Source organism: Numida meleagris, chromosome 23 (genome assembly GCF_002078875.1).
Source record: "Numida meleagris isolate 19003 breed g44 Domestic line chromosome 23, NumMel1.0, whole genome shotgun sequence".
NCBI lineage: Eukaryota > Metazoa > Chordata > Aves > Galliformes > Numididae > Numida > Numida meleagris.
This window is the reverse complement of record NC_034431.1, coordinates 4,528,516-4,545,491: the sequence shown is the minus strand read 5'-3', so window position 1 is coordinate 4,545,491 and position 16,976 is coordinate 4,528,516. Positions and strand designations below refer to the sequence as shown.

The following is a 16,976-nucleotide window of genomic DNA, read 5'->3' as shown; positions in this document are numbered from 1 at the left end:
CTTGAGGAAGAATGTGTGTTACCAAGTCCCATTGCAAACATGCTGTTGCCAGATTTTGGCCAAATCCTTGTAAAGTAGTTAATGAAATAGATGTAAAGTGTGTCAGCAACCAACTCCTGGTTAAAGAAAAAAGGGGACAAATGACAGGTTGGTTTGTGCAGCCATTGTCCCAGCCAGTTTGCAAATACTTGGAGCTGCTCACTTCTTTACAGCCAAATTCTTGCAGAGTCAGTGTTCTGGTTCAGTCTTGTCACCTGGAAGCTCACTTGGTGCCTTAAATTTTAGTGGATGATGTAGCTGTACAGGAGACCATCCTACTGATAAAACAATGTTGTGCTTGTCTTGCAGTTGGATTTTAGTGATGATATTGTGAAGATAATTCAAGCAGCAATTAATTCTGATGGAGGGCAGCCAGAAGTTAAAAAAGCCAATAGCATGGTCAAGTCCTTCTTTATTCGGGTGAGTGGGACTACAGTTATTTTGAAATCTGCTTTGTATCACGCAGCTGTTTGTAGCTGTTGGAATCTGAAGTATCCATCATGCACATTTCTAAGAACAAAATAATAACTTGTCAGAGTTGTTAGTGGTAATGAAATCTCACTGGTTGTGCTTTTATAGTAGATCTTGGCCAAATTTCTTCGAGTTTCTAGGTACATTGGATAACACTTCTAATGGAATGTTATTTTCTTTCAGCAAATGGAGCGTGTTTTTCCATGGTTCAGCGTAAAAAAGTCCAGATTTTGGGAGCCAAATAAAGTAACAAGCAAGTAAGTAGTTGTCCTGTGTCTGACTGTGACACCATACGTGGTTTGCCAGCTGTCCAAGCAAAAAGTATGAAGAGAGCCTGTTTGTGAGGCTTCATGATGATGAAGGTGTTGTTTTTAAGAAGTAGTTGCACTCCCAGGCTTTGTATACGCATCCCAGTTCTGAAGCAGAGAAGACACAGTGTTACTTAGAACTAAACATGTTGTGTGTTGGCTTGTCAGTCCTCTCCTTTCTTACCTCTCCCCACCCTCATCTGGTATTGACCCATCTGCATCTGTTACCCTCCAGAGAAACACAGCTACATCACAGATGTTAAATTTTACATGATTGATCATAGCCTTTGTGAGAGCATGTGTAGACTGAAGGTAATGAAATGAGTTGTTACAGTATATTGAATGTCTGTCGTGCTAGTATACGGTGCACAAGTTCATCGGGTGCAGCCAGGTCTAATGGCTGGCTCCTTGTGTTTTCAGCAGTGGTATGTTGCCAAATGCAGTGCTCCCTCCTTCGCTTGACCATAATTATGCTCAGTGGCAGGAGCGTGAAGAGAACAGCCGCACTGAGCAGCCTCCTCTGATGAAGAAAATCATTCCAGCTCCAAAACCCAAAGGGCCTGGAGAGCCGGATTCACCTACTCCTCTACATCCTCCTACACCACCTATCTCTGGTAGGAAAATAGATCGCAGCACTGTTAGCCCCGAACACAGAGTGCTTCATTTTGAGCCCTGTCGTCGTAAAGAGAGGGTGGTATTAGTTCTTCATGTGATTGAGGACTTCTGGAGATCCATGTGACCTGAAATCATTCAGAGACTGTTACGTGTTGATATGTGTTTGAACTGAGCTTTGGCCCAGAAACACCTGCCTCTCTTTCTTGATGAGGGCAGATGTGTGCTTTTCCTTGCATTACAAGCTTATTATTCAAACTCTAGCCTGCTATTTGTGTCTTTTGCCCTGTTCACTTCCTGACAATTTTTCCAGATAAATTTTGGCCTCCCTGTCCTTCAAGAATAAAAAACATTCTTTCTTTTAATGACAAGGTTCTGACAGAAGCAGAGAAGATAGTCCTGAGCTTAATCCACCTCCAGATGTAGAAGACAACAGGCAGTGTGCCTTGTGCCTGAAATATGGCGATGATAGTGCTAATGTAAGTATCTGGCATGCACCCATTTTGATAGTAGCTGCCTTAAGCCGTGTTACAGATTTAGTGCTGTGAATAGGCCAGCTACTGGGCGGGGTAGTGGGTGTTGGCTTTTTTTGTATGTTTGTTTTTTCCGTATCTCGGTAGGTCTTCTTTGAAATGAAAATGACCTTTAGCTGTCTGTTCTCCTGGCTAGAAAGTGGTGTGGTGTTAATTTTACACATTTCATTAAGAAATTCACCGAGTGGCTTTGCGTCAGTGTGTGAACTGTGTACATTTCTTACACTGAAGCCTCTTGACATTTCTTGAAGAATAGAATTTTTTTCTTCCTAAGGTTGCTTTTTATATCATTTGTACTTAGCCGTGGTCTTCTCTGCCTAGTTAACATTTATCTTTTAAACTCTGGAAGTAATGCTGTCTCGTTAAGCTTTCTTTGGGGAAAGTTTAAATCCAGTGCAGTTGAAACCTGCTATGCTTTTTGTGCATTGCTGTGTCTTGGGAACATTAATGGGGGAAAAAAAAAAGTAAAAAAGAAAAAAGGTTTCTTCCCATTCCTTAGGACGCTGGACGCCTTCTCTATATTGGCCAAAATGAATGGACACACGTGAACTGTGCTTTATGGTCAGCAGAAGTATTTGAAGATGATGATGGCTCTCTCAAAAATGTCCACATGGCTGTGATCAGGGGAAAGCAACTGGTGAGTGTGTGTATTCTACCACTGCAGAAAAAAAAAAAAACCTGACAGTTACGGTTGGCTGATTTTAGAAGAAATTAATTTTTACCTTTGTTTTTGCTTTGGTAGAGATGCGAGTTCTGCCAGAAGTCAGGCGCCACAGTGGGCTGCTGCCTCACTTCCTGCACAAGTAACTATCACTTCATGTGCTCACGAGCCAAGAACTGTGTTTTTCTGGACGATAAGAAAGTTTACTGCCAGAGGCACCGTGATTTGATCAAAGGAGAGGTGAGATTCTTCTTTCAGGCATTGCCTGTTCTTTCAGGACAGCCTGTAACTGCGAGTGTTCTTTAGAAGTTAATATTGAATGTGTTCCTTATAAATGAGAGCCTGACCACAGTGCTGTTAACAAATCTGTGATATAACTGTCACAAGGAAGTTTGGCAAGTGGTACTACATGCTTCAAGTAGCAAACTGAAGACCTCACTGAGGATCTAGTAAGACAGGTTGCATAGCATATTTGCAGTAGTTCCTTTAAAGTTACTGAAGTGTTTTGTGTGTTCCTGCTCCAGGTGGTTCCCGAGAACGGGTTCGAAGTTCTTAGGAGAGTTTTTGTGGATTTTGAAGGGATCAGTTTGAGAAGAAAATTTCTTAGTGGCTTGGAACCGGAGAACATCCACATGATGATTGGTAAGATCTAGTCCCTGAACACATGTTCTGTCTTTGGTGCTGGAACTTTGTTCATGGAACTTTTCTGTTCCTTTCTCTGCTTAGGTTCAATGACGATAGATTGTTTAGGAATTCTGAATGACCTCTCAGACTGTGAAGATAAGTTATTTCCCATTGGCTATCAGTGAGTATAAGCTGTTTCACAATAATGTCTTTTACTGTGTCAGAAGTCAAACCAGCACTGAAGTAACATACGTAGAAATCAACTGCAGCTTTCATAAACTGTTAAGGAATCTTGTGACTAAGCTAGCTGTGCAGTATGTTAACGCCAGAAAGGCTTTTTCCTATGTTCTTTCAAGAAAATTAATATGTGAAATAAGAATGCCAGGGCTTACTTGAGTTGAGTAAATTATTTTATGTTTGAATTATCTTCCAGGTGCTCCAGGGTGTACTGGAGCACTACAGATGCCAGGAAACGCTGTGTGTATACCTGCAAGATCATGGAATGCCGACCACCTGTCGTAGAACCTGATATCAATAGCACTGTAGAACACGATGATAACAGAACAATCGCCCATAGCCCAGTTCCCCTTACAGGTAATGTTTGAAGGACTTTCTTAATATATATATTTTCTACCTGTTTTTGCTATAATCTTACCAGAAAGTCAGGTAGTAATTAGGACTTTCTTTTAAATCAGATTTGGATCAGAATCCCCTTCATGATTCCAACTGGGTAAACAGGAGTCAAACAGAAACTGCAGTAGTAGTGCTTTCTAGTCTACAGATCTGAGATTTTTCTAATGGTCTAAAATGTCAAATGTAAATTCTAGTGTCGGTGTACACATATAATTTGTGGATGGGTAGGTACATGTTGATAACAAGTATTTGACAGTGTTCTTGGGAAAAGAAAAAAGACATCAGATGGCAAGGAAGCAGAAACTTTTGACTCTGTATCTAACAAATGCCCTGATTCCTCACATGAAACCTGATGGCAATGTATACTTAAACAGATTGTAGCGTTTAGGGTTCGGTGATGACTTATGTTGTTGTTTCTCTTTTATGCAATGACAGAAACTCTATTCAAAGACAGCAGAAATACACCTGAAATTGTAAACCCACCATCTCCAGATCGTCCCATGCATTCTCAGACCTCTAGTTCCTGTTACTATCCCACGGTCTCAAGGGGTCTTAGGATCAGGACACCAAGTTATCCATCCACACAGAGGTCTCCTGGCTCTAGGCCTTTACCCTCTGCAGGTATTTCAAGTGTTGTTGACTTTGATTTTTGTTTTGGTTTTGTTTGCTTTGGAGATACTGTTGATTGGTTGATTCATGTCTTTTTTGACTGCATTCAGAATGTGATGCTTATTTTTCTGTTTCTGAAGAACATGGAAAATGTCAATAGGTTTGAAAGAAGGAACATTGTGAAAAATATACAGTAGAGATGGCGTGTCAAAAAAATGACCTGTCAAAAATGTACGATTTAAACAATTAGGTATGTATTGATTGTGAAGGATTCAAATCTCTTGACAGTCTTCTTGCTTTATTTTCTCAGGAAGTCCTACCCCAGTGACCCATGAAATAGTTACAGTGGGAGATCCTTTACTATCCTCTGGACTCAAGAGCATTGGTTCTAGAAGACATAGCACTTCTTCTTTGTCACAGCAGCAATCAAAACTCCGGATGATTTCACCTACACGAGCTGGGAATACTTACTCCAGGCACAGTCTGTCTTCAGTTTCCAGCATAGGGTCCTCTTCAGAACATGAACAGAGTATAAAAACTACTGACCACTTTGTGGGATCTGTGAATTCGGGTACCACAAGTGCTCCAGTTCAAAGCTGCTCTGCCAGTTCAGGCTCCCAGAAAACAGCAGCTACAAGTGGAACTAAAACTTACCAGCTAGATGCATCTCAGTCTACAGAAGGCAAACATCCTAGTAGTTCGGATTCAGTAGCCAAAAGTGCACCTTCAAAGGGAGAGAAGATGAAAACAATGACCTCAAGGGACCCAGATTATTCAGCTCATAGTTTTTCTTCTGGAGGAAACTCCAAAACATCAACTCAACCAAACAGTTCATCGGGCACGGAAGTAAGTGTTAAAATAGGAACCTTTCAAGAATCTGCAGGATCATTTTCTTCCAAAGAAACAGCATCCTTTCCGTCTTTGCATCAGAGAGGTCCAAGGAAAGACAGAGATCAACACTTGGAATCTGTACAGCCAGAAAAAACTACTTCAGTTGATGAGATGGATGCAAAGATGTTGAAGTCTGCAGGAGTAAATAGCAGATCTCCTGCAGCAAGCGAGCAGGTAGTTTCTGCCTCCAGAGACCGGCGTCAGAAGGGGAAAAAAGTAGTGAAAGAAAGTTTTAAAGAGAAGCATGCCTTGAAGTCTCTTACAGATTCAAGTCAAGCAGTAGGCGGTGATGAAGGAAATCTGACATCAGAATTTGGTAATCAGGGTTTGGTGACCGAACAGATTAGTCAGAGGTTATGTAATAATATTCCTGCTGAAAAAAATGTTGAGAAGTCTCCACCTTCGCAGGGGTTATCTAAAGGTTCTGCAGTGCTGACCGAAGCGGCCTCTAAGGAATCACAGGCACCTCGAAAACGCACCGTCAAAGTCACCCTGACTCCTCTCAAGATGGAAGGTGAAAGCCAGTCTAAAGCTGCACAGCAGGAAAGTGATGCTGAACCTCAGCCTGCAGGGGCAGAACTTGCCACTTCAACAGAGCCCTCCTCAAATTCTGAAAGCCCAGAAGATAACTCTGTAGTTCAGGGAAGTCCAAATAAAGCACCAACACAGGAATCTCAAAATAACGCGTATGAAAACTTGCCTGTTCAAGATAACAACTTGTTGCTCCAGGATGGGACTAAAGCTCAAGAAGAGGGCTCATACAAGCGGAGGTATCCACGGAGAAGCGCACGGGCCAGGTCTAATATGTTCTTTGGACTGACTCCTCTGTATGGTGTGAGGTCTTACGGAGAGGAGGACATTCCATTCTACAGTAACTCAACAGGGAAGAAGCGAGGGAAGCGGTCTGCAGAAGGGCAGGTGGATGGTGCGGATGATTTAAGTACGTCAGATGAGGATGACTTGTACTACTATAATTTCACTAGAACAGTGGTTTCCTCAAATCCTGAGGAGAGGCTTGCATCCCATAACTTATTCAGGGAGGAAGAGCAGTGTGATCTTCCAAAAATCTCCCAGTTAGATGGTGTAGATGATGGGACTGAAAGTGATACAAGCGTCACAGCCACAACAAGAAAAGTAAATCAAGTAACTAAAAGGAGTGGTAAAGAAAATGGAACGGAGAACTTAAAGCTGGATAGAACTGAAGAAACTGGGGAGAAAGTACAAGTCACGAAAAGCCCCGCTGTCCACAAAACTGATCCAAAGATGGATAATTGCCATCCCGTGAGCAGAGTTAAAACACAAGGTCAGGATTCTCTGGAAGCTCAGCTGAGCTCGTTGGAAACAGGCCGTAGGGCTCACGCAAGCACGCCTTCTGATAAGAACTTACTGGATACTTTTAACACGGAACTTCTGAAATCTGACTCTGACAATAACAACAGTGATGACTGCGGAAACATCCTCCCTTCAGACATCATGGATTTTGTACTGAAGAACACACCGTCTATGCAGGCATTAGGAGAAAGTCCAGAGTCGTCATCATCTGAACTTCTAACACTTGGAGAGGGTTTAGGTCTTGATAGCAACCGGGGCAAGGATATGGGTTTGTTTGAAGTGTTTTCTCAACAGCTGCCAACAACTGAGCCAGTGGATAGCAGTGTTTCTTCATCCATATCAGCAGAGGAACAATTTGAATTGCCCTTGGAACTTCCTTCTGATCTCTCCGTTCTGACTACTCGCAGCCCTACGGTGCCCAGTCAAAATCACAACAGACTTGCCGTCATTTCAGAGTCTTCGCTCTCCTCTTCAGGAGAGAGGTCGATGCTTGCTTTGCCCTCCACAGAATCTGGGGAAAAAAGAGTTACAGTCACAGAAAAATCCGCCTCTAGCGAGGGCGATCCAGCTCTTCTGAGTCCAGGAGTAGACCCGAGCCCTGAAGGGCACATGACTCCTGACCACTTCATCCAAGGTCACATAGATGCAGAGCATATAGCCAGCCCGCCCTGTGGCCCGGTAGAGCAAGGACATGGCAGCAACCAGGACTTAACTAGGAACAGTGGGACTCCAGGTATCCAAGTGCCGGTGTCACCCACCGTTCCCCTGCAGAACCAGAAGTACGTTCCCAATTCCACGGATAGTCCCGGCGCCTCTCAGATTTCTAATGCTGCAGTACAGACAACGCCACCCCACCTTAAGCCAGCCGCAGAAAAGCTTCTGGTAGTCAATCAGAATATGCAGCCACTCTATGTCCTCCAAACGCTTCCCAATGGCGTTACTCAGAAGATACAGCTGACGCCTTCTGTTAGTTCAGCACAGAGCGTAATGGAGACGAACGCCTCGGTGCTGGGGCCAATGGGGAGCGGGCTCACACTGACCACGGGATTAAATCCAAGCTTGCCCTCATCTCAGTCCTTGTATCCTCCCACTAGTAAAGGATTGTTGCCCATGTCCCACCACCAGCATATACATCCCTTCTCCACCGCCACTCAGACTGGCTTCCCACCAAATATTAGCAGTCCTTCGCCGGGTCTCCTTATTGGTGTGCAGCCGCCCCCTGATCCTCAGCTGTTAGTGTCTGAAGCTAATCAGAGGACTGATCTTGGTACCACTGCTTCAACACCAGCTGCTGCCCTGGGCAAGAAACGGCCAATATCTCGACTGCAGTCAAGGAAGAATAAGAAACTGGCTCCCTCTGGAACACCTTCTGCTATAGCTCCTCCCGATATGGTCTCAAACATGACTTTAATTAATTTTGCTCCTTCCCAAATTTCTAACCACCCACTGGATTTGGGAACCATTGCAAATTCAACGTCCCACAGAACCGTCCCCAATATTATCAAAAGGTCCAAGTCTGGAGTAATGTATTTTGAGCAAACCTCTTTGCTCCCCCAAAGTGGCACGGCTACTGCAGTTGGCACATCTCCTAGCGTTATTGGGCCGGATGCTGGTCACCTTCCAGCGGGCCCTGTGTCAGGACTAGCATCAAGTTCCTCAGTACTGAACGTGGTGTCCATGCAGGCCACGGCAGCCCCTACTACCGGTGGGTCAGTTCCTGGCCATGTTTTGGGACAAAGCTCGGTAACGTTGACTAGCCCTGGATTATTAGGGGACCTTGGTTCAATAAGCAACCTCTTGATCAAAGCTAGTCAGCAGAGCCTTGGTCTTCAGGAGCAGCACATGACTTTACCACCAGCTTCTGGGATGTTTTCGCAACTGGGAACATCACAAACTCCATCTACGGCAGCAATGACAGCTGCATCGAGCATCTGTGTTCTGCCTTCAGCACAGAGTATGAGTATGACAGTTGCCCAGTCATCCACTGACCCAGAAGGCTCTTATCAGCTCCAGCATATGACACAACTCTTAGCCAGCAAAACTGGGATTGCATCCTCCCAGCTAGACCTTGGCGCAGCTTCAGCAACAGCTCAGCTGTCAAGCTTTCCACAGCTGGTTGATGTTCCCAATAGTACGGGACTGGAACAAAACAAGGTTTCCTCATCTGTGATGCACGCCAGTTCAGCATCTCCTGGAGGCTCCCCGTCGTCTGGTCAGCAGTCTGCAAGCAGCTCTATGCTTGGCTCATCGAAAATGAAACCGAAAATCAAACGCATTCAGCCGTCTTTAGAGAAAGGGAATGGAAAGAAGCACAAAACTTCTCACATGTGGACCGGTTCCTCTGAAGCACACGTTCCTGACAGAGGGACCATTGCTGCACCCCATGTCTCGGCGACACGGTAAGAGAAGTGCTTGCTTTGCTCATCCGTGAGATTTTGTGACAATGTAAGAGAGATCCTTGCTCCAGTTTCCACAGCAAATTTGCCTTTTGATAGTTTCTAGTGTAAAACCTCACCTGTCACTGGAAAACAGATCTCTAAAGAAGTTCTTAGAACTTTTACCTCTAGTAAGGGAAGGCTGAGAAACTTGAGCCTTTGAGGATGAGGGTTAGGAGGACTTCCCATCATTGCTGGCACCTCTGACAGATTAAAGGTTGCACCCCTTATTTTCAGCTCTGCCTGCATTAGCAGTTGGTCCAAAATAATTGTTGGTGCTAAAGGACATTAGCATTTTGGCAACTGAGAAATACCTCATATTATTTCTGTCATTACTTGAACATCTCCATGTCCTGACATAAGTCTGCTTCTTAAACAGCCGATTCAGAACTCTTTAGACAGCTGAACCTCTTAAAATTGCTTTTCTTTATGTTGTTGATTACTTGCCAGTTTGTTTCAGTCTGTAAATATTTGCTGTAACTGTGTCAGCGTTCCACTGTACATCACTTGACCTCTGAGCTTATTGCTTATGGTTGTTTCTCTTGCTTCCCCTTCCTCTTCAAGTGCACATCTTGAATCTCATGTAGTGCTGGAAATGTGATCTGTCTTCTGGTCTCGTAGGAGCAGCTGTTGTTACTCCTTCTGCAGTTTTGCTGAGCTGCCGAATCACTTGTTGCAACTCCCAGTAGATCTAAAACTGCCTTCCAGTCTCACTCATAGCATACATGATTTAGAAGGTATTTTGAATCCTCCTATCTCTTTTTCTTCCAGGACTCCTGCTGTGAAGACAGATGTGCAGGATGCAGCAAGCGTAGATCAGCCATCACAAAAACAGTGTGGCCAGTCTACAGGGTAAGCATGAACCACACCTTTGCATCAGATCTTGCTGGCCTGACCTTAAAAAAAAATTGGTCTGGAGAATGCAAGATGTCTTTGCTAACTAATTTATCGTGGAAGTTTTCAGTCTGGAATGAGCAGCCACATTTTGTATTTTCATTTTTTTAATATAGCTATGGGAAACGCGTTTCTTACTCAGACAGTTTTGGCTGTTCATATGTTAGCACACACCTTATTACAGAATAGGACTAATTAGAACAGCAGATCACAGATACTATTAAATTAAGACTGCTATCTACAGACTGGTAGATGCCACGAAGATAAATGCTACTGAATAGAATCCTTCTGTTCGATTCCAATTGAGCTTATGTTAGCACATATTTAACAGTGGTTCAGGTGTAGTAAAATGGAAATGGAGTAGGTCATTAAGAATTCTTCATTTTCACTTCCTTCCCTCTGAAGGCAAACGGCAGCCCTCCCAGAATCTCAATCAACACAGGCCTCAACCAATGACCAAGAAAATGCAGGTACGTTGCTTCTTCAAGAGCACCAGGTCTTGGGGTTTTCCGTGACTGGGAAATTAGTACCTTGTTCTAATTTGTCTCTCTTGTTCTCACAGAAAAAAAATCTCAGAGCTAATAGTCTTGTTATTCATGCCTTGAAGGGAGGAAAGGTTTGTTCACTATTAATAAAATCTGCTCAACTAGTTGTTTCTATTTTTAGCTTGTGGGAATTTCAGTACTTGAGATTTTACGCTCTTACTGCAGTGCTATCTAGAATATTCTCCTTCGAGTAAAATCTCTTCTTGAAATCTTGATTCTTAGAAAGCGTATTTTAGTATGACTGCTAGATATGAGAGCTCCAAGGCATTTTTTGAGTGTTTCAAAGTAAATCTTGGAAGTGTGTACTGTTGTCTTTCATATCTTCACAGTCCAGTGTCACTTAAATACAGTTGCAGTAGCGTGAATAGTTCTCAGGTATAAAATAATAGTCTTTCTGCTCTTTGTCATTGCTGCAAATCAGTACTTGTGGAGCATGACTCTTGTGGAAACCTGGTTCTCCCATAACAGCTGTTTAGAAGCTACTAATGTGATCTGTTGTTAAAACAGCTTCAGAATGAATAAATTTGGTCTCTTCACCAGGATGTGAATGTTGGTAAATTTGTATGAGTCCTTACGTTAGTGAAATTGTAATTTGAATTTTGTAGGTTCTTAGACACATACTGGCTTGCCATTTGACCACTAAATATAAGTAATTGATTCAGCTGTGGGGGAAAGAGCTTCGTTCTACCTAATTTCCACCTTCACACTGGCTTTTGTCTTTCCTAGGCTCGAAAGCTATCGAGGAAGAAGAGAGCACATTCAGCTCCCCCCTTATGTTTTGGCTGCAGCAAGAACAAAAGAGGAAAGAGTGTCTTGGTGAGAAGAAACCCAAGAAAGGTTTGGTTTTTGAGATCTCAAGTGATGACGGCTTTCAAATCTGTGCAGAAAGCATTGAAGGTGAGAAGTGCTTTTGTGGTTGTATTGCTTTTAACTTCTGAGAATCTGTTACGTATTTTTACAGATTTAAAAAAGAAGAGACTTCTCCTGATTCACAGCCCTGGAACGGTCCTAGTTCCTAGCAATACCTGGATTCTGTTGAAGAATATAACGTGTCACTATCCCATTTTCTTTTACCCATTGACCAATGGTTTTGAACCGTGTTTTGTAAAGAGATAGCATAACTCAGACAATATGGCATCTAGACTTTTCCTACGGACCAGTTGCTTAAGAACCTTATTTCCCTTTCTGCCGCAGTGAATTTTGGAGAATTTATAGTCTATAGATGGAATGAAAGTTTCATATTCTCTGGTTATCGTATTTAAATATGAACGTTTTATAGGAAAACAGCATACTGCACACATACATAGAAGTCTACTGATGGTATGCTGTTGCATTGGAAGCCTGGTGAAACGTGCCAAAACTGACAGCAGAGCACTTGTTCTGGCAATCCTCAGCACCCAGTGCTTGGATACTGTCACAGTTTTGTCTTCTGCTTGTGCAATTGCAGATGCCTGGAAGTCACTGACTGACAAAGTTCAAGAAGCCCGTTCCAATGCCCGCCTGAAACAGCTATCATTTGCAGGTAATATCCAGTGCCACCATCATTTTTAATGTGCTTTTGAATGTATAAGAACTTACAGATTCAGTGTCTTAAGAATTTCAGTCGAGCTGCTGTTTTTTTTTAATGGAAGATAAATTCTCCTAATTAATTGATTAAAATTTCTTACCTAGAGTGAGCTAGTTAATACCGTGCTGCTGTGAAAATTGCAGGCTAGCACAAAAGTTTTATTTAATGAGCTGCTGTATCCCCCTGTTCCCAGTATACTTGGTCATTTTTTTGTTGGTTTCATTTTTGTCATTCTTGGGCTCTGTTTCCTGTTCCAGGTGTGAATGGTTTGAGGATGCTGGGGATTATCCACGATACTGTTGTGTTTCTGATCGAGCAACTTTATGGAGCAAAGCACTGCCACAACTACAAGTTCAGATTCCATAAACCAGAGGAGGCCAATGAGCCCCCTCTGAATCCACATGGCTCTGCTAGGGCTGAAGTCCACCTGAGGCAAGTGTGAACTTTGTAATTGTTAAGGTTAAAAAGGACACAAGCAAAAAATCTCGAGAGTGCTTAGAGCTCTCAGTTTAAAAGTAAATGTAAGCAACTTCCTTGTGTGAATCAATTATATTGCATCTTCTTAGTCTGCACGTTTTCTTTCGTGTTTCTTTGTTTAGTAAAACTTTCCTGGCTGGTGCTGTTATTCAGTTCTTAGAAACTATTGTGTGTTATCATGATGCATAGAAAACTGTGAAAGAGGACAGACTGGAGAAGGTGTAAAACAGTAAACATGTCAAGCTGTTCTGCCAACCAAATGTTTACATTAATTTTAGTTAGTAACACAAACTTCCTTTGTTAAATTACAGGAAATCTGCATTTGATATGTTTAATTTCTTGGCATCTAAACACCGACAGCCACCAGAATACAACCCAAATGATGAGGAAGAGGAGGAAGTACAGCTGAAATCAGCCCGGTATGCAGTGGGATTTAAAGGCTTAATGGGGGGAAAATAATGCTGTGGTGTTAGAGATCAGGTTTAGTTATGCATTGTTAGTTGTTGAGGTAGTGCTTAAGACTTCAAAGCTACCAAGGCCTAGAAAAACAAGGGAGATACCTACAGTCCTACACCAGCTGAAGGTGGTCAACCAGACCAGTCTTCCTTTCCACATTTCTTTTGCCTGCTGACGTAAGACATTTTGATGATAACGTGAGGAAAGGGAGGAATTTGTCTGCATTGAATTTTTAGAAAAGATTGCTCGTTAGCAATAATACATTGGTTTGAGTTAAGATACAGAATTAAGAACAGCTCTGCATTTAGTGTGCGTGTACGTACGTACTTCTATATTACACTGAATTTTGATTGCGTTCTCAGCGGGCTGCAGTGTCACAGTGATGGAATGTTTGTACCTTGGAAACTATCCCAGGTGATACATGACGTGGGCTCTCCTAAATGTCATCGCTTCGTGGTGTCTCTTTCTTCTAGGAGGGCGACGAGTATGGACCTGCCAATGCCCATGCGATTCCGGCACTTGAAGAAGACTTCCAAGGAGGCAGTCGGTGTCTACAGGTATGGCTTTGTTCTGACACCCTGAACTTGACGTCTGGGACAGAGAAAGGTAACAACTGAAAACCTGTGAAGTCAGGCTGCAGAATAGAGGGGAAGGAAGAAGGGTGTTCGTTTTTTTTTCCTTTTTTTTTTTTTTTTAAGATATATATTTGAAAAGTAATCCTCAGCACAAACAACATATTCCTTCTGGCATGCCTTGCTGACAGCTAAGGCATTTGCTCAGGACAGGAGAGACCTACTGTTGTTCTCATTGGCATTGCATTGTAGAAGTGTAATAATACTACTGTGGTCCCTATCATGAAATAACTTGTTTTCTTCAGTGTTCCTGCAACATTTTTGAGTTTCGCTTGTATTGTTTGAATATTCTCTTACCCTGTTCCTTTTCTAGGTCTCCCATCCATGGCCGGGGCCTGTTCTGCAAAAGGAACATTGATGCAGGTGAGATGGTGATTGAATATTCGGGCAATGTCATTCGCTCCATCCTCACTGACAAACGAGAGAAGTACTATGACAGTAAGGTGAGTTAAGGGCTTTCACAGAACTTCTTAAAAAGCATTATAAGCCCCTTTCCCATTCAGTCATCCATGGAAATAGAGCAGACAGGGAACTTGGTTACTAACAAGGCTTTGGGATTGAAGTTATTTGTAACACTGGCAAAAACGTGTGCTGAAGTTTCAAGTTCTGGAGCAGAGAAGTGCTTCTCGTGTGCACAGAATGGAGGGAAAATGAAGTTGGTTTTTATGGTTCAGAGAGTTAGAGAATCTTAAGCAGTTAAAGATCTGCTCTGTGCCAGAGGAAGAAGTGGTGTCACAGGTGAGATCAGAGCTTGAGGGTTCACAGCATAAAGAAGTGTGTAAACCAGAACTCTCAAACAAAATCAAGGAGTTGAAAAGTCTACTCTAAATTAAATCCTCTTGGTTGCATAGTAACCTCTCTGCTACAAATTGCAGTTGTTTTGTGAAGCCTTTGCCGTTCTTGAGAGAAGCATTTTGTCTAAACAAAGCCAGGACAAGTATAATCACAGGATATTTAGACTTCTCAAATGCTCAAAAGCATTTGCATTAGTGACTTAAAACTGTTTTCAGCACGAAGTAGCGGCATATATAAGATGAAATAAATTATATTCAGACGTGGCATCGTGAGATTATTGTGTAGGGAGACGAGTTTGGGAGAACTAAGAAATGGCCCTGAAGGTAGGACAAGCACAGGCCATGTGAAAATTGCATTTGAAATGTCATTATTTGGGATTACAGACTTCTCTGCATATTCACAGTACTTGCTGGAGCTCTAGAGTCATTTTCTCCCATGGGCTGGGAGAGATATCAGTATGGTCTCACACTGCAGATCCAAAGAGGAAAGGGGTTGAATAAGTCAAGCAGGAGCTTATGAGGGCAAAGAAGGGTTGCAGACATTCTTAATGACTTGACTCTTAGCATGCAGTACAGCACGTTGCAGTAATTAAGCAAAACTGTCCATTAGAGTAGCTGCCTCTTGACTTTCCTGGCATAATTGTCTCTCTGTTCTCTGTGTGTAGGGGATCGGTTGCTACATGTTCCGCATTGACGACTCTGAAGTGGTGGATGCCACCATGCATGGGAATGCAGCCCGCTTCATCAATCACTCCTGTGAGCCCAACTGCTACTCCCGGGTCATCAACATCGATGGCCAGAAACACATTGTCATCTTCGCCATGCGCAAAATCTACCGGGGGGAAGAACTCACGTACGACTACAAGTTCCCCATTGAAGACGCCAGCAACAAACTGCCCTGTAACTGCGGCGCCAAGAAGTGCAGGAAGTTTTTAAACTAAGAACTTCCACGAGCTGCAAGTGAGCCCTAAAGGGCGGGGGGCGAACCAAAGCTAATAGTGAACCCCTACCCCGCCACTCGCGAGGAGAGGGGAAAAGACAGAGGCAGGAATGAAGATCGGCTGGGCTCAGGGACCTGACTGGCGGCTGCGTTTCTCTGTCAGAGTCCACATCTTCATGTCTTGCATGCGCACACTTACGAAAGACACGGGCGACTGGAGAAGATCCTCAATGTGATTATGTTTTTTGCTATTCTCTTTCCTGCCCCAACCCCCAGAATTTGTTTCTCAGAACGGGGCTAATGAGTGGGAGAAGTGGGGGGGGGGAGGAAGGCAGACCCGGACCCAAGTGTAGAGGACTGATCACGGATCCCATCCCTTTGATGTCTCTTGGCTCAAAGAGGTGAATGTGGAGTTCTTGTTTTCATTTGGTTGCTGTGTCCTAAGTCTCAGTAGCACAGTACGTGACTGCGCTTTTCTCCTAGGGAGAGAAACTGTACCCCACCAACCAGCTACTCTGAGAACTTTGTGCGTGTCTGTGGTTCCTTGTGCTATGCATCTCCAAAACACTATCTGTGAGTTGGCTGGTGTACCGTGTGGCGTAGGTGGCCTGCTGTGCCGTGTGGGTCCGGCTTATCTGTTTTGATCTAGGAAGACTGAATGGGGGAGAGGGTCATACAGCAGCCGTGAGTAAACCGAGATGGATTTGGATAGTGTTTCACTCTGAAATTCCAGCTGGAGTGCAAGGGGAATTCTTGGCATTCCTTAGCAGAGAAGGGGCTTGTGCCAACTAGTTACAGAGCTGTAAATCTTGGTGAGCAGAGGCTTTCTTTCAGCAGCACCCTCCCCCTGCTGTAAAGGAGGGAAGCAGTCTTTTCCCATGCTTCTGCCTTTGGAGGCTGCCTTTCTCCTTTGACCTGGGTCTGCAGGGCTCCTCTGGTCGCAGTGGTGTCTGCCACCATGGGACTGCTCTCTAGGGAAGGAAACAGCGGTGGGAGCTGGTGTGGCTGTTGGCTGTAGAGCAGGAACTGGGGGGGGGGGTGGATTTGTGGGGAGGCTTCCCCGGGAGCTGCTCCGTTCAGCCCCACTGAACAGCATCCCCAGGAGACAGACGAGTGGCTTGTGCAGGCACGTGCCTGTCTGACCCGTCGTCAGCATGTCGTTTCGTAATCTTCCACGAAAGGCACAGGAGGAGGCACCAAAATGGAGTGTCAATTCTCTGAAAGATGCAAGGCCAAACACTAACCAGCCTCGTGTACTCCGTGCAGCACTTAAAAATGCACAGGGAGCAAGCTGGCAGTTGGCACGGTTGAAAATCGCGGTAGCTGAAGAGTCAAGCTTAGTTTAAGTGAATCAAAAGACACTATTGTCCTGGTTGAAGTGAATGCTCCTCCCTTTTGGGTCTGCTCCACGCCTCCAAAAAAAAAAAAGAAAAAAAAAAAAAAAAAAAAACACAAAAAAAAAAGGAAAAAAAAAAAAAAAAAAAAAAAAAAAAAGCCCCAAGCCTAACAAATTAAGACATTGG

At 43.6% G+C, this 16,976-nt stretch overlaps 1 protein-coding gene across 4 annotated transcripts in view; it reads left to right on the top strand.

The window, feature by feature from the left end:
- KMT2A (lysine methyltransferase 2A) overlaps nucleotides 1-16,947 on the top strand; it is a 45,141-nt gene extending 28,194 nt beyond the window's left edge. For 3 of the 4 annotated variants that reach the window (XM_021375747.1, XM_021375750.1, XM_021375749.1), the window contains 20 exons: nucleotides 349-459; nucleotides 694-767; nucleotides 1,239-1,432; nucleotides 1,803-1,909; nucleotides 2,463-2,600; nucleotides 2,706-2,864; nucleotides 3,149-3,266; nucleotides 3,351-3,429; nucleotides 3,682-3,842; nucleotides 4,317-4,502; nucleotides 4,801-9,112; nucleotides 9,920-10,000; nucleotides 10,448-10,512; nucleotides 11,314-11,484; nucleotides 12,035-12,109; nucleotides 12,412-12,586; nucleotides 12,943-13,050; nucleotides 13,561-13,644; nucleotides 14,033-14,162; nucleotides 15,179-16,947. In XM_021375747.1, the coding sequence (XP_021231422.1) occupies nucleotides 349-459; nucleotides 694-767; nucleotides 1,239-1,432; nucleotides 1,803-1,909; nucleotides 2,463-2,600; nucleotides 2,706-2,864; nucleotides 3,149-3,266; nucleotides 3,351-3,429; nucleotides 3,682-3,842; nucleotides 4,317-4,502; nucleotides 4,801-9,112; nucleotides 9,920-10,000; nucleotides 10,448-10,512; nucleotides 11,314-11,484; nucleotides 12,035-12,109; nucleotides 12,412-12,586; nucleotides 12,943-13,050; nucleotides 13,561-13,644; nucleotides 14,033-14,162; nucleotides 15,179-15,454 (6,804 nt within the window). In that variant the 3' untranslated portion in view covers nucleotides 15,455-16,947. The remainder of the gene's footprint in view (nucleotides 1-348; nucleotides 460-693; nucleotides 768-1,238; nucleotides 1,433-1,802; nucleotides 1,910-2,462; nucleotides 2,601-2,705; nucleotides 2,865-3,148; nucleotides 3,267-3,350; nucleotides 3,430-3,681; nucleotides 3,843-4,316; nucleotides 4,503-4,800; nucleotides 9,113-9,919; nucleotides 10,001-10,447; nucleotides 10,513-11,313; nucleotides 11,485-12,034; nucleotides 12,110-12,411; nucleotides 12,587-12,942; nucleotides 13,051-13,560; nucleotides 13,645-14,032; nucleotides 14,163-15,178) is intronic. The other variant, XM_021375748.1, reaches the window with a different exon arrangement.